This window comes from Ranitomeya variabilis, chromosome 7 (genome assembly GCF_051348905.1).
Source record: "Ranitomeya variabilis isolate aRanVar5 chromosome 7, aRanVar5.hap1, whole genome shotgun sequence".
In the NCBI taxonomy this organism is placed as follows: domain Eukaryota; kingdom Metazoa; phylum Chordata; class Amphibia; order Anura; family Dendrobatidae; genus Ranitomeya; species Ranitomeya variabilis.
Genome location: NC_135238.1, coordinates 204,747,994 through 204,770,599, shown reverse-complemented (window position 1 = coordinate 204,770,599; position 22,606 = coordinate 204,747,994). Strand labels below are relative to the sequence as shown.

General features: G+C 45.4%; 1 protein-coding gene across 1 annotated transcript in view; it reads left to right on the top strand.

Moving 5' to 3' along the window:
- Nucleotides 1–5,645: 5,645 nt before the first annotated feature.
- The window catches only part of CYBRD1 (cytochrome b reductase 1), a 36,198-nt gene continuing 19,237 nt past the window's right edge, over nt 5,646–22,606 (top strand). Inside the window, exon 1 of the mRNA XM_077272720.1 lies at nt 5,646–5,972. Within this exon, the coding sequence (XP_077128835.1) occupies nt 5,786–5,972 (187 nt within the window). The 5' untranslated portion in view covers nt 5,646–5,785. The remainder of the gene's footprint in view (nt 5,973–22,606) is intronic.

Genomic DNA, 22,606 nt, shown 5'->3' with positions numbered 1-22,606 from the left:
TCCTGCCTGGTTTCCGTGCCAGGTCTGCCAGCCTCTACTCTGCCTGTATTCTTTGCATGATTTTCAACTAGGACTAGTGCAACTTCAAAAGAGGACTATAATATACAATCTCTCCTACCGCCATCAATACATTTCCAATTCTGGAGCATCTTTTCGTAGAACGCTTCCTCTGTTATTCCTCCTGAAAATGCATAAATAAACTCAAAACTGGATGTTGCCGTGTGTTGTCTCGAACTGGGTTAGATTCAAAATATTAAAATACATATATTATCGCTCAACATTTATGACAGCGAAGTTGGTTGAAGGGGAAAAATAGCATTAACGGGGCACATAGCTTTAGAACAAAAAGTCATTAAAAAAAAGAAAAACTGTTCCAGAATCATCAATTAGAGGAGGGACTCGGCTGAAATGTAAAAAATGTGAAAAATTTGCTGCAAGTTCCTCTTTGACCACTGTATAATGAAACGGTCTTCAAGATTTTAAATACATATAATTTATGCCCCACTATTTAGGATTACAATTTTTTTTGTTTTGCCTCCCCCCACCCGTTCAAACACACCACACAAAAAAAGAAAAGAAAACCTGGGAATTGTGATGAAGCTGGCAAAAGCGAACTTTGCAGTGGATCCGGGCGCTGTAAGTTCCCCCAGCATTGTAAACAGTGATATATTGAAGTATATCATGCCGCTCTCCTGGTAACGGATGTTGAAAATGTTCAAAAGGGAGACACCGTCAGACAAAGTTTTCTTGAAGTTTATGCCAGCTGTCTGCCACGCCGAACTCATATCATTGCACTTTTCTAAATATTGTAATACTGAGGTTAGAAAACAAGGCAAAAAGCAAAAATCTGTTTTTCTTACAAACATCTGGGTGACATATGACAGAACATTTTTTATTTTAAACATTTGACATAATATTTAATTAAAAAGTCATTTTTATATAAAGCATTCTAAATCCACTGTAGAGCATCTGTTTAAACAGGGGTGTAGCCTGGGCCTGGACAAGGTATTTTGGCGGCCGATGGTGCCTCCCCACCGATGAATCCTCAGCCCCCAAGTAAAGGAATGGGTCAGAGACTAAAGTAACAGGTTCCCTCCATCCTCCTGCTCCGACGACCACTTTCACTAGAATTGTAAGGCTACGTTCACACGATCCTTTTTTCCGTCCTTTTTTTTTCAGGTCCTGTTTTGAAAAACCGCAGCTAAAATCCGCACTGATTTTTCGCTGCGGTTTTTGATCCTTTTTCTTCTGCGGATTCCACTGCGGGTTTCCAACTGCAGTTTCCTATTGGGGCTGCTGGAAACCCGCAGCAGAATCCGCAGAAAGAATTGACAGGTACTTCTTTTTTTCTGCAGGCAAAACCGCTGCGGATTTGCCTGGGGAAAAAAGGATCGTCGGCACAGCGGGTTTTGTTTTCCATTGGGTTACATTGTACTGTAACCTACATGGAAAAAAGCTGCGGATCCGCAGTGCCAAATCCGCTGCGGATCCGCAGCAAAAACCGCAGCGTGTGAACATACCCTTACCTTTTTCTCCCAAAAATACCAGCATATGTAAAAAAAAATGAGTGTGTTTTAGGGGTGAAGCTCAAAAGGGGGTGTTTTTCAAAGTTCGGTATAGAATTACTCATTGTTTGAGGACCATTTACACCAGGGGTCTCAAACTGCATTCCTCGAGGGCCGCAAACTGTGCGTGTTTTCAAGATTTCCTTAGCATTGCACAAGGTGCTGGAATCATTCTCTGCAGGTGATTACATTATCACCTGTGCAATACAAGGAAATCCGGAAAACATGACCTGTTTGTAGCCCTCGAGGAATGCAGTTTGAGACCTCTGATCTACACAATATGAGGGACTGTATACTGTAGTGATATCCCTGACGGACATAAAAACCATCAGACTTATCCCTTTGTCTATAATGGAGTCTATTTAGTTTCCATTATGATATCCACCAAATGCTGGACACCTTAATTGAAACCAAACAGCACTAATTATACTGTACTTAAGCTACATTAGTTTGCATAACCATCCTTCAGCCTAACTTTTTGAATAAAGGACGTCATGCAACAAAACTGGCCATATTCCTGCACGAATAGTGGTCCTGGTGACTTATTCATGTATGGATGGTGGTTCTTTTGATGTATTCATATAGTGATGGTTGTTCTGGTGATGTATTCATCACAGAAATTATAAGTACATGAATAGAACACCAAAATTATGATCAGTACATAAGTGGAACTCTATAGTGATCATTAATATATAAATCCTGGACCAAAACCAACATCAGTAAATAAATAGGTAACTAGAAATCACCATCAGTACATGAATACAGCACTAGAACCACCATCAGTGCATTAATACATTACCAGAACTATAACCAGTATATGTTTGTCACCAGAACCACAATAATTACATGATTACAGTTGTAATGTCATGTCAGTCCCATATACATTTGTATCTCATGAAACAACAACGTTCAGTATGTCCTTAACAATATGAACGAGATGCTGAGAGTTGATGTCATCAGTCATTATCAGACTGCGGATTATGCAGTCACCATAGTACTGATGAGATGTGGTCAGTATCAACAAGTAAACATTTACCTCCAAGAACCTTTACATGAGACATCTTTTCTGATTGAGATGTTTCTTTTTGTCTCCATCTGGTCCTGATGCCCCGATGACTTTTCACATCCACAGCTCTACTCCGCAGACTTCTTTGCTCTTCTGCAGTAAATCCCAAAATGGTGCCCTTAAAAATAAGTGTTATTAAGCTGCCCTCTTCATAAAAATATTTGTCCATATTATGCCCTAAATAAGCCATGAAATGACCTTCACACTGTCCGTTTATTGATTTATAACCACTACACCGTCTGCCCTTATGAACTACCACCTATACCATGGCTGTCCCCTCTACATTGTTTTCCCTTGAATTCTCTATATCTCCACACTGTCTCCTGCCATGCTAACATCTCTCTTTACAGTGCCCAGATTGCAAGCTGCCCCCTCCCCAAATCCATTCTGAGCTTCTTCACACTATGGCCTTACACTGCCCACCATGTTGTATTCTCCAAATTAAACCCCTTCTTCACACTGTCCCCTACACGGTACGATTGTCACCACAGCAGCCCAAACAGTGTATCCACAACAGCCCCCAAATATACACTACAATGTCTACTATAGCCCCTTATGCAGTATGAAGTCCACCACTGCCCCCATTATATAGTATGTCCACCACAGTCCTCTATATACAGCCGGCTCCCATATATTGTCCCCAGATTCAGCTCCTCAATGTCCCCACAGCCAGCTCCCCAATATTATCCCCACATTCAGCCCCTTAATGTCCCCTCAATGTTCCCACAGCCAGCATCCCCATATTGTCCCCACAGTCAGCCCCTCAATGACCACACAGCCAGCTCCCCCATATTGTCCTCACATTCAGTCCCTCAATGTTCCCACAGCCTGTCCTTCATATTGTCCCCACAGCAAGTGCCTAAATGCACCCACATTCAGCCCCTCAATGTCCCCACCTCCAGCTCTCCCATAATTGTCCGTCATCCAGCCCCTCAATATCCCCACAGTCATCTTCCCGATCAGTGGTGTAACTTGAAACTCATGGGCCCCGATGCGAAAGCTCAAAACGGGGCCCCCAAATATTTTAAATCTTCAATAGCAATAGTCTTTATCTATAGGCCAAAGGGACTTTTAGGGCCCCCTAGGCTCCAGGGCCCTGGTGCGATTGCAACTCCCGCACCTGTTGTAGTTACACCCCAGTTCCCGATACTGTTGCCACAATCGGCCCCTTTTCTTATACCCACCATTTATTGGCAAAGTAAATCAAGAGAAAAAAAAAGTATACTCGCCTAATCCAGGCTCCCTATCCTCTTTGTTATCACTGCACTACGCCATCTGATGTCCCCTGCGTATGCTATCTCCATCAGGTCGTTGGCTGGAAATAGTCTGTGATCTTCTGGAATTCTCGGTGGAGCAGAGAGACGATTAATCTCCTGTGCTCCTGTCCCGGGCGGCGCTACTATCAATTGTATTCGCATCTGACAGACGTGAGTACAATCGAGTAAAGGGAGTGAGCGATGGCCGGGTGCATGCAGAGAGAGGAGTGACCGGGCACTCAATATGCTGAATGCCTGCGGCCAGAGGCATACAGCAGTGACAGATATTTTTTCCCAAACAAACAAAAAAGCAGAAGGTAGCGCCCTGAGCAGGTGGCTAGTATGCCTACCCCTTATCCCAGCCCTGGCTGTAGCTATAATAGGTGTAGAGTTTTCACCCCAGTACTAAAGTCTAGAAGAACCAAAAGGTTTCCTTAGCCACTTTGAAGAGATCTCTACTATTAAAATGGTCATCCCATTGGACAGAAAGCACACGGTAACAACCCAGTTGTCATTTGTAAGCGTTTTTAGGAGGAAAAACAGAGCGACTCTTAGGCCACGTTCACACGTTCAGTATTTGGTCAGTATTTTACATCAGTATTTGTAAAGCAAAAACCAGGAGTGGAACAATCGGAGGAAAAGTCACCACTTCTGCATTTATCACCCACTCCTGGTTTTGGCTTACAAATACTGATGTAAAATACTGACCAAATACTGAACATGTGAACAATGACTAAAACAGAGTTTTAAGAAAAGATGCTCCAGAATTGGACATGTTGTTTTAATGGGGAATACAAGTCTCTACTAAAACACGGGTATGGCAGGAGGACTAACAGGTTTTCTTATGCTCTACAAACAGAAATGTTTACAAATTTGTGCATAGCAAATTGCCTTGACAATGCTGTGCACTATGTTCATTTCTTGCAGTGATTTTGCAGCGCTTTTTCAGGTGGAATCTGCCACTGACTTTAACATTTTTCCATCAGACTTTTTTCAAAACCTGAAGTGAAAAAAAAAAACCCTCTCCAAGCACTGAAAGTATGAATAGCTAATTGGTTTTACAACAGAAATGAATAGGAAGAGTTTTTTAAGCATCTTTGGGGAATGTACACATCATGTACTTTTTTTGGCACATTCTGCCCGGAGTCCGCAAAAAAATAAACGTGATGCACAGCAATGTGAGAACGACATTTCTGTGCATGTGTTCAGTTCGGAAACCTTGATGGAACCTTGAAAGAAATAACGTTAATTCTTTGGGCAGCTTTGTTTGGAAGCCACCCAGTCTATATACCTGAAAGTACGCAGTAAAGACACCGACAGTGGAGCCACCGCAAAAATGACGGCAAAACCTTGTAAAACTTGGCATCTTAAAGACATTGTGTGCACATGGCTTTAGGGTATGTACGCGCAGAGTTTGTTGCTAAGTTTTTGGACCAGAAACTAAGCGGAAACTCTGGTCAGTTTCTACTCCGAAAACACCCAAAGACTTCTGTGTGCACATAGCCTTGTAGGAACAAATGAAAACGATATCTTAGCTGTTCTTTTGCTTTGGTGATCGTTAATTCTCTAGTAGGAGGCAGAATTACTATATACAATAATAATAATATCTCTCCACTGACTTGATATCTCGTTTCTCCTGCACTTTACTTACAAGGTATCTGGCACTCACACTGAAACCATCATGCATCTTGTGATTACAGCCAGAAAAAAAAAGTTGCAAAACAAAATCTTAAAGCTCTGTTATGTCACCAGAAACCTACTGAGTAAACTCTCCCAGGGAGTGACCCTCCTCCATCCTCTCTCCTCCTTCCCTCCATCATTTCGGGGTGGGCCCTTTCACTGGCTCATTCTAACCATTCCACAAAGTCAGTTCAGTAGCAGAGTATGAGCTGCTGAAGATGGAAGGTTACAAAAGTTTTCTGTTTTTCCTTGCGTCGTCTCTTATTTTAGGTTTCACGTTGGTCATTTTCGTTTTGATCTGGGTTTTACACTACAGTGACGGACTGGCATGGGATGGAGGCAGTGCAGAATTTAACTGGCATCCGGTATTAATCATCACAGGCTTCATCTTCATCGAAGGGATTGGTATGTGTTTAGTAGCGGTTATTACTTATCATATGATACGTTTAGAAGACCTTCTAAGAGTATTGATGCAGGCTGAGTTTGACATTTGACATCTTGATGTTTTAGACTACTACAGATGCTCTGCTACAACTTTATTTTTTTTTTACTTTTTGTACTTTAAAAGTTGTTTGTAGATTATCGCTCTGTATAAAATAGGGTGGAACATGTATTCCCCAAAAACTAGCGGCACGTGATGCGGAATGTTAAAAAATGAAGAAGTCAGTAATTGTAAACAAATAACGTTTTGTAACTACTCGCCACATGCAACATCTGGCAGGAAACCCGCACCCCAGGGAGCCCAGCAGAGTCAGGTATCCTTACATAAGCGTATGCTGAAATGTTTGATTTTGGATATGTAATAGTGTGTGTGTGTGTGTGTGTGTGTGATTGTTTAAATATTTTATTTTCCATAATATTAAATAAAATGATTCCATGCAAAATTTTTCATTCCAAATTTAAGTTAGGCTTGACTAATTACTGTGAAACTAATGGCTTTATCTCCTTTTTTAAAGGGGTTGTTCAGTCAAAATAAATTATGAGTGCCAGAATGGAGCACTTTTATCCTTTCTAGTACGTAGCAACAGTACTACACACGCTATGGCAGGGGTGGGTAATTTAATTTTTCCAAGGAGCCACATGAGAGCCTGACTGTGGTGGAGGGCTGAATTTAATTTTGCTCATTATTACTATTGTTTTGTAATAATTTTTATCACTTAACATTGAGCAGAATTAAGTCTGGTGACTCGCTGCTGCTATTAAATGTTACATCAGGGCTTATTGTAATCTGTATTCTTAGCCAATCATACCCATACATCTTTTACTAGAGTTTATTATATATATATAAATATATAAAAAAAACATTAAATCCTAATGCTCCTGTTGTTCAGCCGTTGTACCTTCATCAACAGCTCCAACACAATATGATGCCCCCACAGTACAGCTACACAGCGTGATGTTGCCATAAAGTCTCTTCACACAGTATAATGTACCCACAAGTATGGACATTTAAAATAAATAAATAAAACTACCTGCCTAACCCCACTGCTCCGGTCTGCACTGCGTATTGAAGGTCTATTCAGCAGTCACGATGTAGTGACATCTTCGCATCTGCAGCGTCCTCAGATGCACAGGCTCAAAGTTGGAAGAGGGAGCTAAGTTCTCTGCTTCACCATTATATTCACCTGTATCTTATAGCCCCTACACACACGCACAGTATGATGCCCCACACAGTACCCATACACAGTATGATTCCCCCCCCAAAAAAAAATAAAAAATAAAAATGGAACAGATAAACATAATTTGGATCCTATTCATCCTACTCTAATGGAAGCAGACGGGAGCCGTTGATTAATCTGGAGTCTGTCTGGTTTCCATTTTCATGCAGGACATTTTTCTTGCATTCTAAATAAAGTCTACCAAACAGAAACCATACAGACCCCCATATAAATCAATAGGGTCCATTTTCTTCAATTCGAAGCGGGAATGAACATGCTCTGAATTCCATTTGTTGGTTCTGTTTGTTTTAAACAAATGGACACGTCAACACGGCCTTAAAGGGGAGTTCTCAAGTTTCATCAATGAGATGGAGGATAACTTTCTTTTAGCTGGGAACCCCCACCAATCCCGAGAACAGAGGGTCTTCAGTGTGAATGGAGCAGTAGTCTATAATGAGCATTTGTATAAGCATGAATGGAGCAAAGGTGAGCGTGATTGCCCCTCCATCCTCTATTCACATGGTGTTCTTGGGAACGATGAGGGTCCCAGTAGTCGGACCCCCAGCAATGATTAAGGGATAGCTTCCAAACTCGGTAACGCCACATTGTTGACCTTCCTACACAAGTAAAAAAACAAAAACAAACCTATCCTGTACTGAAAGCGATTGTCACACAGAAAAAACAAGATGGAATGTGGAAGTATGATGGTCCATAGCCAGTTCTGAACAGAAGATGACTGTCATCTACTCCATGCACAGAACTGATTGTGTGTACACGGTTATACACCACGGAGGGCAAATAGGGTAAAATCAGGGAGTCTGTCCCATACCCAGCAGGTCATGGCTGTGTATTACAGTCACGAATGTTAACCTGTCAAATGCCGCTGTCAATCTCGGACAGCGGCATTTAACATGCGCCGCCATGGGCCTATCAGTTCGCCCGTGAAGTCATCACGGGTTGGTGATTGGTTGCTATGACAGCCGGGGGTCAGCTGATGACCCCCATGCTTGTCATTACGAAATTCCTTTTAAACCCTGCTTGTGGCCGGGAATCAAATGAGACTGTGATTACTGCTATATACAGCGATGCTGTGGCATTGCTGTATATAGCACAAGCAATCGGACAATCGCATCTTCAAACCCCTAAAGGGACTATAAAGTACAGTAAAAAGTAAAAAAAATATATATATACGTAAAAGTTCAAATCACCCCCCTTTACCGACATTGAAAACAAAGATACAGCTCTGGCAAAAATTAAGAAGCCACTGCAAAATGTTCAGTTTGTCTGATTTTTCTCTTTATAGGTTATTTTGAGTAAAATGTAAATTGTTCTTTTATTCTATAAACTTCTGACAACATGTCTCCGAATTTCCAAGCAATAAATTTTGTATTTTTTTTCTGACAAAGAAAAATGGTCAAAATTAAAAAAAAACAAACCCAGTGCTTTCAGACCTCAAATAATGCAAAGAAAACAAATTCATAATCATTTATTATTATTATTATTATTATGCCATTTACATAATAAAAACAGGTACAATAATCTTGAACAATACAAGTCACAACTGGTACAGGAGGAGAGAGGACCCTGCCCGCGAAGGCTCACAATCTACAAGGGATGGGTGAGAATACAGTAGGTGAGGATAGAGCTGGTCATGCAGCGGTTTGGTCGATCGGTGGATACTGCAGGTTGTAGGCTTGTCGGAAGAGGTGGGTCTTCAGGTTCTTTTTGAAGGTTTCGATGGTAGGTGAGAGTCTGACATGTTGCAGTAGAGAATTGCAGTAGGGGTGATGCGCGAGAGAAATCTTGTATGCGATTGTGGGAAGAGGAGATAAGAGGGGAGTAGAGAAGGAGATCTTGTGAGGATCGGAGGTTGCGTGCAGGAAAGTACCGGGAGACGAGGTCACAGATGTATGGAGGAGACAGGTTGTGGATGGCTTTGTATGTCATGGTTAGGGTTTTGTACTGGAGTCTCTGGGTAATGGGGAGCCAGTGAAGGGATTGACAGAGGGGAGAGGCCGGGGAATAGCGGGGGGACAGGTGGATTAGTCGGGCAGCTGAGTTTAGAATAGATTGGAAGGGTGCGAGAGTGTTTGAGGGGAGGCCACAGAGCAGGAGGTTACAGTAGTCGAGGTGGGAGATGATGAGGGCATGGACTAGGGTTTTTGCAGATTCTTGGTTTAGGAATGTACGGATCCGTGAAATATTTTTTAGTTGAGGGTGGCAGGAAGTGGAAAGGGCTTGGATATGCGGTTTGAAGAAGAGATCCGTGTCAAGGATTACCCCGAGACAGCGAGCTTGTGGGACTGGAGAGAGTGGGCAGCCATTTACTGTAATGGATAGGTTCGTTGGGGGGTCGCGTGAGATGGGGGGGAAAGACAATGAATTCTGTTTTGTCCATGTTAAGTTTTAGAAATCTAGCGGAGAAGAAGGATGAAATAGCGGATAGACTTTGAGGGATTCTGGTAGTAGGGTGGTGATATCTGCTCAAGAGATGTAGATCTGTGTGTCATCAGCATAGAGATGATACTGAAAACCATGAGATTCTATGAGCTGTCCCAGGCCAAAAGTGTAAATGGAGAAGAGCAGGGGCCCTAGAACTGAACCTTGCGGGACTCCGACAGCTAGGGGGTGAGGTGAGGAGGTGGTGTGTGAATGGGAGACGCTGAATGTTTGGTCAGGTAGGTATGACAAGATCCAGGATAGGGGCCAAGTCTGTGATGCCAAGGGATGAGAGGGTCTGTAGTAATAGGGAATGGTCCACTGTGTCAAAGGCAGCCAACAGGTCCAGGAGGAGGAGGATAGAGTAGTGTCGCTTGCACTTGGCAGTTAATAGGTCATTAGTGACCTTAGTTAGGGCAGTGGAGTGATGTGACCGGAAGCCTGATTGTAAGCGGTCGAAGAGGGAGCAGGAAGATAGATGGGAGGACAGTTCAAGATGGACGTGTTGTTCCAGTAGTTTTGAGACATAGGGGAGAAGTGATATAGGGCGATAGCTAGATACAGAGGATGGGTCAAGAGAGGGCTTTTTGAGGATAGGTGTGATGGAGGCATGTTTAAAGCTTGAGGGGAAAACACCAGTTGTTAGTGATACGTTGAAGAGATGGGTTAGAGTTGGGATGAAGACTGTGGCGAGGTTTGGGATGAAGTGGGAAGGGATCGGGTGAAGTGCACAGGTGGTGAGATGCGATCTTGAGAGTAGAGTGGAGAGTCGATCTTCTGTAATGGTGGAGAAGCTGGTTTTGGAGGTGGAGGGCTGGGTAGTTGGGAGGAAGGGCTCTGGGGGTTGTTGACCAAAACTGTCTCTGATGTTCTCAATCTTCTGCTTGAAAAATGAGGCAAAGTCTTCAACTGAGATGAGTGGGGAGGGAGGAGGTGCTGGGGGATGGAGAAGAGAGTTGAAGGTGTTGAATAACTGTTTAGGGTTGTGAGACAGGGAGTATATGAGATGAGAAGTACCGTAGGTTTTAGAAACAACAATACTAATGTTTTAACTCAGGAAGAGTTCAGAAATCAATATTTTGTGCAATAACCACGATCTTTAATCGCAGCTTTCATGCGTCTTGGCATGCTTTCCACCAGTCTTTCACACTGCTTCTGGCGCATAAATGTAAGCAGTTCTTCTTTGTTTGATGGCTTGTGACTATCCATCATCCTCTTTTCAGTGGGGTTCACGTCTGGAGATTGGGCTACCCGTGACAGGGTTTTGATGTGGTGATCTCTTAATTTTTGCCAGAGCTGTATATAAAATGTGGTATTTCCGTGTTCATAAAAGTCCAATCTGCGACAAAAATCTAAAAACAATTAACACAAAAAAAATCAAGAACACCAAAATTTTTTTATTTTTTTTATTTCTGCAACTCCACAAAAAATGCTGTAACAAGCAATCACAACGTCACACCTATCCCAAAATGAAATCAAATAAAAATGCCCCTAGTCCTGCAAAAAAATAAGCAATCACACTGTTCAATCTGCCAAAAATGAAAATGTTACGGGTCTCAGAAAATGGTGACACAACCCCCCTAAATTTTTATTTTTTTTTCCAAACTTCTGATTTATATTTTTTTCACATCTAAAAAAAAATCTGGACATGTTTGGTATCACCGTAATCATATTGATGAGGAGAATCATATTACCAGGTAATTTTTACAACAAATTGTACTCGTGGTAAAATGAATGGCATCATTCAAAAGTGGAACTTGGCCTGGAAAAAAAACAAGCCCTCATATCTTTGTGAACAGAAAAATAAGAGTTATGGCTCTGGGAAGAAGAGGAGGAAAAATTTAAATGTTAAAATGAAAATTGGCAGCAGAGTGAATGGATTAATCACTGTTTTGTATTTTTGTTTTTGTTTTCAATCTGCAACATTTTTTTGGGGGGTAGGTGGTTTGGTTTTATGCTTCTGTTTACCTCAGGCCCCATTCACATTTTCTTGTACATGTGTTGTCCATTTTTTAGCAGATGGCACATGGACATATTATAGCCTAGGGTTGCATTCACACAATGAATGGTTTAAAAAAAGAAACAAAGAGTCAGAGACTTGTCCATGTTTAATTTGATTTACATGAACATGTTTATGAGGTGAAAAAAAGACAGAACAGGGTGACCAGTTATGTTGCATCTGTCTGTTATGCCTCATTCACACGTCTGTGTTTAAACAAGTACGTGAAGAAAATGGTACCGTGTCGTCAGTGAGTCCGTTTTTACCATCAGTGTAGGGTCTGTGTGTCACTAGCGTACGGTCCATGTGTGACCGGTATACCCCTTGTATGTGGTATTATTAGGTTACTATGTGGTAATATGTGCTCTGGTCATGGTGTGGCGGTATTTGTCTTTTGTATGCGGTATTATTGGCCTTGGTATAGTGGATGGTGCTGTGTATAGAGGTCCCTTGTTCCCTTTGATAACATTAAGGGCAGTCTCACACGTCCAGATAATTCCGGTACCGGAAACAATCGGTACCGGAATTATCAGTGTCCGTGTGCCCCTACGTTTCTGGTGTACATCAGTGTGGCACACTTGCGGCACACGTGTGCCACCCGTGTGCCCACTGGGTACCACACGCACCGTGCTGGGTACCATACGTACCAGCATCTGGTGCTGAATCCGCGATTCATATCTTCTCTGCAGCAGCATTTGCTGCATAGAAGATATGAATAATAGTGTTTAAAAGAAAGATCTATCTGTCCGCCGCCCTCCCACCCCCTGTGCGCCCCCCCCCCGCTGTTCTGAAAATACTCATCCGCTTCCCTCGTTGGCTGTCGCTGCTTCCTGTCCTGACCGCACCTTCTACTGTATGCGGTCCCGTGGGGCCGCTGATTACAGTCATGAATATGTGGCTCCACCTCCCATAGGGGTGGAGCCGCCTATTCATGACTGTAAATGAGCGGCCCCACGTGACCGCATACAGTAGAAGGTGCGGCCAGGACAGGAAGCAGCGACATCCAACGAGGGAAGCGGGTGAGTATTTTCTGAACAGCGGGGGGGCGCACAGGGGGTGGGAGGGCGGCGGACAGATAGATCTTTCTTTTAAACACTATTATTCATATCTTCTATGCAGCAAACGCTGCTGCAGAGAAGATATGAATCACGGATTCAGCACCAGATGCTGGTATGTGTGATACCCAGCACGGTGCGTGTGGTACCCAGTGGGCACACAGGCGGCACACGTGTGCCACACTGATGTACACCAGAAACGTAGGGGCACGCGGACACGGATAATTCCGGTACCGATTGTTTCCGGTACCGGAATTATCTGGACGTGTGAGACTGCCCTAAGGGGAAGATTATTTACTTCCAAAAGAGAATAATTAACCCCTCCCTGTTCTGTGACTATTAGGGTATGTGTCCACGTTCAGGAAACGCTGCGTTTTTGACGCAGCGCTGAGCCGCAGCGTCAAAAACACAGCGTCCAGATGTTACAGCATAGTGGAGAGGATTTAATGAAATCCCGTCTCCACTGTGCATTAAAAACGCATGTGTTTTTCCCGCAAAAACGCACATGCGGTGCCTTTTTTCAGAACGCAGCATGTTGCTACTATGAGCAAAACACGCAGGAACACCGCAGGTGACCTGCCAGTGACCTCAGGTGCATTTTTGGTCAGGATTTTACCTGCATAAAATCCTGACCAAAGCCTGAAGCAAACCTGAACGTGGACACACCCTTAGGGTATGTGTCCACGTTCAGGAAACGCTGCGTTTTTGACGCTGCGTTTTTCCGCAGCGTCAAAAACGCAGCGTCCAGATGTTACAGCATAGTGGAGGGGATTTCATGAAATCCCAACTCCACTATGCGTTTAAAAACGCATGCGTTTTTGCCGCGAAAACGCATGTGCGGTGCGTTTTTTCAAAACGCAGCATGTTGCTACAATGAGCAAAACACACAGGTACACTGCAGGTGACCTGCCAGTGACCTCAGGTGCAGTTTTGGTCAGGATTTTACTTGCATAAAATCCTGACTAAAGCCTGAAGCAAGCCTGAACGTGGACACATGCCCTTAGACAGTAGCAATTATGTACTTGGAGAGGTTCTCCAGGGAAAACAAGCAATCACCTATAATAAGGCCACGCTCACATTATCAGTATTTGTAAGCCAAAACCAGGAGTGGGTGATAAATACTTTCCTCTCATTGTTCTACTCCTGATTTTGGCTTACAAATAAGTGATGTAAAATACTGAACATGTGAACGTGGCCTAAGGCTAAGTGAGAAGTTATTGATTGGTGCAGCTCCCAGCAGTCAGGTCCCTGCCAATCAGCAGAATGTAGAACTCTTATACCCAATAGAATGGAGCTCATGTGCGACTTGACCGCTGATCCATTAATTCCCTCAGTGGCCGCACGCGCTGCACTTGGCTTTTTCTGGTGAGGACGTGGTGCAGAAGTGGAGTTTTTCTAAGAGTGGACAGTGGGACTGTGGAAGGTTCAATGCGGAGCTTGGGCGGAGTCTCAAGGGGGCACGAAAATGTTGTCATTATGGGGCCCTGAAATTCTTGGCAGCCCTGATACAGAATGAGATACGCATGGTACTTTCCTGACATTCGCCAACTTTTCTAGCTGAGAATCTGAGGGCTTTTATATACTTAGAGACTCCCAACTCTGTCAAATGCTGTAGCTAGACCACTCATTCCACTGTCTACTTCTCCCAGTCCAAAAAACTTAAAGACTATATTTCCATGCTATATCTTTGGTGTTCCAGACCTCCCAAGGATCCTTCCTATTTCACTACAGGACCCAACTATACTCTTCCACAGGTCAGAGCTGTCCACGATTGCCCCAGCAGAGTTTACAGAGCTAACTACTTTGGATGAAGATACTCCACAGACATTACCCTTTAAAAAACAGCTCACAATGAAAACTCAATATTCTACACAACACAATTATCAGTCCCAAACAACTGCTGGTCGATTAATTGTTCACTGTCGACTCTGACTCATTCATCAGGTCACATGTAAGGCCGGAGTCACACTACAGTGAGATACGGCCGAGACTCGCAGGTAAAAAACAAGCTCTGGCACCTGCACTCCGGAGCGGAGCATGTGGCTCCATGTATTGCTATGCGGCTGCACGCTCCGCTCTGGAGTGCCGGTGCCAGAGCTTGGTTTTAACCTGCGAGACTCGGCCGTAACTCGCTGTGTGTGATCCCGGCCTAACAAAGCGGCTAAACGGGCGTTCCCCCTTCTCCACAGCTCTTCACAGGCGTTCCCCCTTCTCCACAGCTCTTCACAGGCATTCCCCCTTCTCCACAGCTCTTCACAGGCGTTCCCCCTTCTCCACAGCTCTTCGCAGGCGTTCCCCCTTCTCCACAGCTCTTCACAGGTCTTCCCCCTTCTCCACAGCTCTTCGCAGGCGTTCCCCCTTCTCCACAGCTCTTCGCAGGCGTTCCCCCTTCTCTGTTGTGGATTCTGTTTGTGGGCTCCCTCTGGTGGTTACTGCTGGTACTGGGTGACTTTGGTGGGTTGCGGCCTTTGGTTTCCACCTGTCCATCAGAGGCTGGGTGTTTCCTATTTTACCTGGCCTTTCTGTCATTTCCTTGCCGGCTATCAATGTATTCAGATGTGCTCTGTTTTGTTCCTGCCTACCTGCTCCCAGATCTTTCAGGATAAGCTAAGTGCTGATTTTCAGTTGTTTGTTTTTTTGTCCAGCTTGCTTATTATGTCTCTATGCTAGCTGGTAGCTCTAGTGGACTGAGGTTCTCCCCATGTGCCATGAGTTGGCACATGGGTTCTTGTAATCTCAGGATGGTTTTTTGATTAGGGTTTTTTGCTGACCGCTCAGACCCCTTTTGTATCGTTCTGCTTTCTAGTTTACAGCGGGCCTCTATTTGCTAAACCTATATATATCATCTCTATGTGTGTGCCTTCCTCTCATTTCACCGTCAATACATGTGGGGGGCAACTATACCTTTTGGGGTTCGTTCCTCTGGAGGCAAGTGAGGTCTTATTTTCTCTGCAGTACTAGTTAGCTCTTAGGCTGGTGCGTGGCGTCTAGAACCAACGTAGGCACGCTCCCTGGCTATCTCTAGTTGCGTTTGTCAGGCGTAGGGCAGCGGTCAGCCCAGGTTCCATCACCCTAGAGCTCGTCCGTTATATATTTGTACCTTGCTTGTCCTGTGCTATCCCTAGCCATTGGGATTCATGACAGTATAGCCGGCCCACAAAGTGTTAATTGTTTGGGCTGAAGCAGGAGAATAAGAAGTGTTTAAGGGAATTATATTTTTTTTTTTTTTCCCTTCAGAGTTTTGCTGCCTAGCCCTTAATTGCTGTCTAGCTGCTTCTTACCTCCTCTTAACCCTTGAATGGCTCTGATCTTAGCTGTTTAACATGGATGTCCAGAGTTTGGCTTCCAGCCTGAGTAATCTCGCGGCAAAAGTTCAAAACATACAGGATTTTGTTGTTCACACTCCCATGTCTGAACCTAGAATTCCTATTCCAGAGTTCTTCTCTGGAGATAGATCTACCTTCCTGAATTTCAGGAACAATTGTAAATTGTTTCTTTCTTTAAAATCTCGCTCCTCTGGAGACCCTGCTCAACAGGTCAGGATTGTAATATCTTTCCTGCGGGGCGACCCTCAGAATTGGGCATTTGCATTGGCACCAGGGGATCCTGCATTGCTCAGTGTGGATGCGTTTTTTCTGGCATTGGGATTGCTCTATGAGGAACCCAACCTGGAGATTCAGGCTGAAAAGGCTTTGTTAGCCCTCTCTCAGGGGCATGATGAAGCGGAAATATATTGTCAAAAATTTCGGAAATGGTCGGTGCTTACTCAGTGGAATGAGTGCGCCCTGGCTGCAAACTTCAGAAATGGTCTTTCTGAGGCCATTAAGGATATTATGGTGGGGTTCCCTACGCCTACAGGTCTGAATGAGTCTATGGCTATGGCCATACAGATTGATCGGCGTTTGCGGGAGCGCAAACCCGTGCACCAGTTGGCGGTGTCTTCTGAACAGGCACCTGAGACTATGCATTGTGATAGAATTCAGTCCAGAAGTGAACGGCAAAATTATAGGCGGAAAAATGGATTGTGTTTTTATTGTGGTGATTCAGCTCATGTTATATCAGCATGCTCTAAACGCACAAAAAAGCTTGATAAATCTTTTGCCATTGGTACTCTGCAGCCTAAGTTCATTTTGTCTGTGACTCTGATTTTTTCACTGTCTTCCATTTCCGTTGATGCCTATGTGGATTCGGGCGCTGCCCTGAGTCTTATGGATTGGTCATTTGCTAAACTCTGCGGTTTTAGTCTGGAGCCTCTGGAAGTTCCTATTCCTCTGAAGGGAATTGACTCTACACCATTGGCTATGAATAAACCGCAGTATTGGACACAAGTGACCATGCGCATGACTCCCGTTCATCAGGAGGTGATTCGCTTCCTTGTACTGTATAATTTACATGATGTACTAGTGCTTGGTCTGCCATGGTTACAAACTCATAATCCTGTCCTGGACTGGAAAACAATGTCTGTGTTAAGCTGGGGATGTCAGGGGGTTCATGGTGATGCACCTCCGATTTCAATCGCTTCATCTACTCCTTCTGAGATCCCTGCGTTTTTGTCTGACTATAGGGATGTTTTTGAGGAGCCTAAGCTCAATTCGCTCCCTCCTCATAGAGAGTGTGACTGTGCTATAGAATTGATTCCTGGCAGTAAGTTCCCTAAGGGTCGTTTATTTAATCTGTCGCTGCCAGAGCATACTGCTATGCGGAATTATATTAAGGAGTCCTTGGAAAAGGGACATATTCGTCCATCTTCGTCCCCTCTGGGAGCAGGTTTTTTTTAAGTGGCAAAAAAAGATGGTTCCCTGAGGCCTTGTATAGATTATCGCCTTCTGAATAAGATTACAGTCAAATATCAGTATCCATTGCCATTATTGACTGACTTGTTTGCTCGCATTAAGGGGGCTAGGTGGTTCACTAAGATAGATCTTCGCGGTGCGTATAATCTGGTGCGGATAAAACAAGGTGATGAGTGGAAAACCGCATTTAATACGCCTGAGGGCCATTTTGAGTATTTGGTAATGCCTTTTGGACTCTCCAATGCTCCGTCAGTCTTTCAGTCCTTTATGCACAATATTTTCCGTGAATATCTGGATAAGTTTATGATTGTGTATTTGGATGATATTTTGGTGTTTTCTGATGACTGGGAGTCTCATGTTCTACAGGTCAGGAAGGTGTTTCAGGTTCTGCGGGCCAATTCTCTGTTTGTGAAGGGCTCAAAGTGTCTCTTCGGAGTCCAGAAGATTTCTTTTTTGGGGTACATTTTTTCTCCTTCTACTATTGAGATGGATCCCGTCAAGGTTCAGGCAATTTGTGACTGGACACAACCTACATCTGTTAAGAGCCTACAGAAGTTCTTGGGGTTTGCTAATTTTTATCGTCGGTTCATTGCAAATTTTTCCAGTATTGTTAAACCTTTGACTGATTTGACTAAAAAGGGTGCTGATGTTGCTAATTGGTCTCCTGCGGCTGTGGGGGCCTTTCAGGAACTTAAGCGCCGGTTTTCTTCTGCTCCTGTGTTGTGTCAACCAGATGTTTCACTTCCTTTTCAGGTTGAGGTTGATGCTTCCGAGATTGGAGCGGGGGCGGTTTTGTCACAGAGAAGTTCTGATGGCTCGGTGATGAAGCCATGTGCATTCTTCTCTAGAAAATTCTCGCCCGCCGAGCGCAATTATGATGTGGGTAATCGGGAGCTTTTGGCCATGAAGTGGGCATTTGAGGAGTGGCGTCATTGGCTTGAGGGTGCTAAACATCGTGTGGTGGTCTTGACTGATCACAAGAATCTCATTTACCTTGAGTCTGCCAGGCGTTTGAATCCTAGACAGGCTCGTTGGTCGTTGTTTTTTTCTCGTTTCAATTTCGTGGTTTCATACCTGCCAGGTTCAAAGAATGTGAAGGCAGATGCTCTTTCCAGGAGTTTTGTGCCTGACTCTCCTGGAGATTCTGGGCCTACTGGTATCCTTAGGGATGGGGTAATATTGTCCGCCGTATCCCCAGACTTGCGACGTGCATTGCAGGAGTTTCAGGTGGATAAACCGGATCGTTGTCCACCAGAAAGACTGTTTGTTCCGGATGATTGGACCAGTAGAGTCATCTCCGAGGTCCATTCTTCTGTGTTGGCTGGTCATCCTGGAATATTTGGTACTAGAGACTTGGTGGCCAGGTCTTTTTGGTGGCCTTCCTTGTCTAGGGATGTGCGTACCTTTGTGCAGTCTTGTGAAGTGTGTGCTCGAGCTAAGCCTTGCTGTTCTCGGGCCAGTGGGTTGTTGTTATCCTTGCCCATCCCGAAGAGGCCTTGGACGCACATTTCCATGGATTTTATTTCTGATCTCCCGGTTTCACAGAAAATGTCCGTTATCTGGGTTGTGTGTGACCGCTTTTCTAAGATGGTTCATTTGGTGCCCTTGCCTAAGTTGCCTTCCTCCTCTGAGTTGGTCCCTTTATTTTTTCAGAACGTGGTTCGTTTGCATGGGATTCCGGAGAATATCGTTTCTGACAGGGGATCCCAGTTTGTGTCTAGATTTTGGCGGACATTTTGTGCCAAGATGGGCATTGATTTGTCTTTCTCGTCTGCATTCCATCCTCAGACGAATGGCCAGACGGAGCGAACTAATCAGACCTTGGAAACTTATTTGAGGTGTTTTGTTTCTGCTGACCAAGATGACTGGGTTGCTTTTTTGCCACTGGCCGAATTTGCTCTTAATAATCGGGCTAGTTCTGCCACGTTGGTCTCTCCTTTTTTTTGTAATTCGGGGTTTCATCCTCGTTTTTCCTCTGGTCAGGTGGAGTCTTCGGATTGTCCTGGAGTGGACGTGGTGGTGGACAGGCTACATCAAATTTGGAATCAGGTGGTGGACAATTTGAAGTTATCTCAGGAGAAGACTCAGCAGTTTGCTAATCGCCGTCGCCGCGTGGGTCCCCGACTTCTTGTTGGGGATTTGGTGTGGTTGTCTTCTCGTTTTGTCCCTATGAAGGTCTCTTCTCCTAAGTTCAAGCCTCGGTTCATCGGTCCTTATAGGATCTCGGAGATTCTTAACCCTGTATCTTTTCGTTTTGATCTCCCAGCATCGTTTGCTATTCATAATGTGTTCCATCGGTCGTTGTTGCGGAGGTATGAGGTGCCCGTTGTTCCTTCGGTTGAGCCTCCTGCTCCGGTGCTGGTGGAGGGAGAATTGGAGTATGTTGTTGAGAAGATCTTGGATTCTCGTGTTTCCAGACGCAAACTCCAGTATTTGGTTAAGTGGAAGGGTTATGGTCAGGAGGATAATTCCTGGGTGGTCGCCTCCGATGTTCATGCGACTGATTTGGTCCGCGCCTTCCATAGAGCTCACCCTGATCGCCCTGGGGGTTCTCGTGAGGGTTCGGTGACCCCTCCTCAAGGGGGGGGTACTGTTGTGGATTCTGTTTGTGGGCTCCCTCTGGTGGTTACTGCTGGTACTGGGTGACTTTGGTGGGTTGCGGCCTTTGGTTTCCACCTGTCCATCAGAGGCTGGGTGTTTCCTATTTTACCTGGCCTTTCTGTCATTTCCTTGCCGGCTATCAATGTATTCAGATGTGCTCTGTTTTGTTCCTGCCTACCTGCTCCCAGATCTTTCAGGATAAGCTAAGTGCTGATTTTCAGTTGTTTGGTTTTTTGTCCAGCTTGCTTATTATGTCTCTATGCTAGCTGGTAGCTCTAGTGGACTGAGGTTCTCCCCATGTGCCATGAGTTGGCACATGGGTTCTTGTAATCTCAGGATGGTTTTTTGATTAGGGTTTTTTGCTGACCGCTCAGACCCCTTTTGTATCGTTCTGCTTTCTAGTTTACAGCGGGCCTCTATTTGCTAAACCTATATATATCATCTCTATGTGTGTGCCTTCCTCTCATTTCACCGTCAATACATGTGGGGGGCAACTATACCTTTTGGGGTTCGTTCCTCTGGAGGCAAGTGAGGTCTTTATTTTCTCTGCAGTACTAGTTAGCTCTTAGGCTGGTGCGTGGCGTCTAGAACCAACGTAGGCACGCTCCCTGGCTATCTCTAGCTGCGTTTGTCAGGCGTAGGGCAGCGGTCAGCCCAGGTTCCATCACCCTAGAGCTCGTCCGTTATATATTTGTACCTTGCTTGTCCTGTGCTATCCCTAGCCATTGGGATTCATGACACTTCTCCACAGCTCTTTGCAGGAGTTTTCCCTTTTCCAGAGCTCTTTGCAGGCATTCCCCCTTTTCCACAGCTCTTCGCAGGCGTTCCCCCTTTTCCACAGCTCTTCGCAGGAGTTCCCCCTTTTCCACAGCTCTTCGCAGGAGTTCCCCCTTTTCCACAGCTCTTCGCAGGAGTTCCCCCTTTTCCACAGCTCTTCGCAGGAGTTCCCCCTTTTCCACAGCTCTTTGCAGGAGTTCCCCCTTTTCCACAGCTCTTTGCAGGAGTTCCCCCTTTTCCACAGCTCTTTGCAGGAGTTCCCCCTTTTCCACAGCTCTTTGCAGGAGTTCCCCCTTTTCCACAGCTCTTTGCAGGAGTTCCCCCTTTTCCACAGCTCTTTGCAGGAGTTCCCCCTTTTCCACAGCTCTTCGCAGGAGTTCCCCCTTTTCCACAGCTCTTCGCAGGAGTTCCCCCTTTTCCACAGCTCTTCGCAGGAGTTCCCCCTTTTCCACAGCTCTTCGCAGGAGTTCCCCCTTTTCCACAGCTCTTCGCAGGAGTTCCCCCTTTTCCACAGCTCTTCGCAGGAGTTCCCCCTTTTCCACAGCTCTTCGCAGGAGTTCCCCCTTTTCCACAGCTCTTCGCAGGAGTTCCCCCTTTTCCACAGCTCTTCGCAGGAGTTCCCCCTTTTCCACAGCTCTTCGCAGGAGTTCCCCCTTTTCCACAGCTCTTCGCAGGAGTTCCCCCTTTTCCACAGCTCTTCGCAGGAGTTCCCCCTTTTCCACAGCTCTTCGCAGGAGTTCCCCCTTTTCCACAGCTCTTCGCAGGAGTTCCCCCTTTTCCACAGCTCTTCGCAGGAGTTCCCCCTTTTCCACAGCTCTTCGCAGGAGTTCCCCCTTTTCCACAGCTCTTCGCAGGAGTTCCCCCTTTTCCACAGCTCTTCGCAGGAGTTCCCCCTTTTCCACAGCTCTTCGCAGGAGTTCCCCCTTTTCCACAGCTCTTCGCAGGAGTTCCCCCTTTTCCACAGCTCTTCGCAGGAGTTCCCCCTTTTCCACAGCTCTTCGCAGGAGTTCCCCCTTTTCCACAGCTCTTCGCAGGAGTTCCCCCTTTTCCACAGCTCTTCGCAGGAGTTCCCCCTTTTCCACAGCTCTTCGCAGGAGTTCCCCCTTTTCCACAGCTCTTCGCAGGAGTTCCCCCTTTTCCACAGCTCTTCGCAGGAGTTCCCCCTTTTCCACAGCTCTTCGCAGGAGTTCCCCCTTTTCCACAGCTCTTCGCAGGAGTTCCCCCTTTTCCACAGCTCTTCGCAGGAGTTCCCCCTTTTCCACAGCTCTTCGCAGGAGTTCCCCCTTTTCCACAGCTCTTCGCAGGAGTTCCCCCTTTTCCACAGCTCTTCGCAGGAGTTCCCCCTTTTCCACAGCTCTTCGCAGGAGTTCCCCCTTTTCCACAGCTCTTCGCAGGAGTTCCCCCTTTTCCACAGCTCTTCGCAGGAGTTCCCCCTTTTCCACAGCTCTTCGCAGGAGTTCCCCCTTTTCCACAGCTCTTCGCAGGAGTTCCCCCTTTTCCACAGCTCTTCGCAGGAGTTCCCCCTTTTCCACAGCTCTTCGCAGGAGTTCCCCCTTTTCCACAGCTCTTCGCAGGAGTTCCCCCTTTTCCACAGCTCTTCGCAGGAGTTCCCCCTTTTCCACAGCTCTTCGCAGGAGTTCCCCCTTTTCCACAGCTCTTCGCAGGAGTTTTCCCTTTTCCACAGCTCTTTGCAGGCATTCCCCCTTTTCCACAGTTC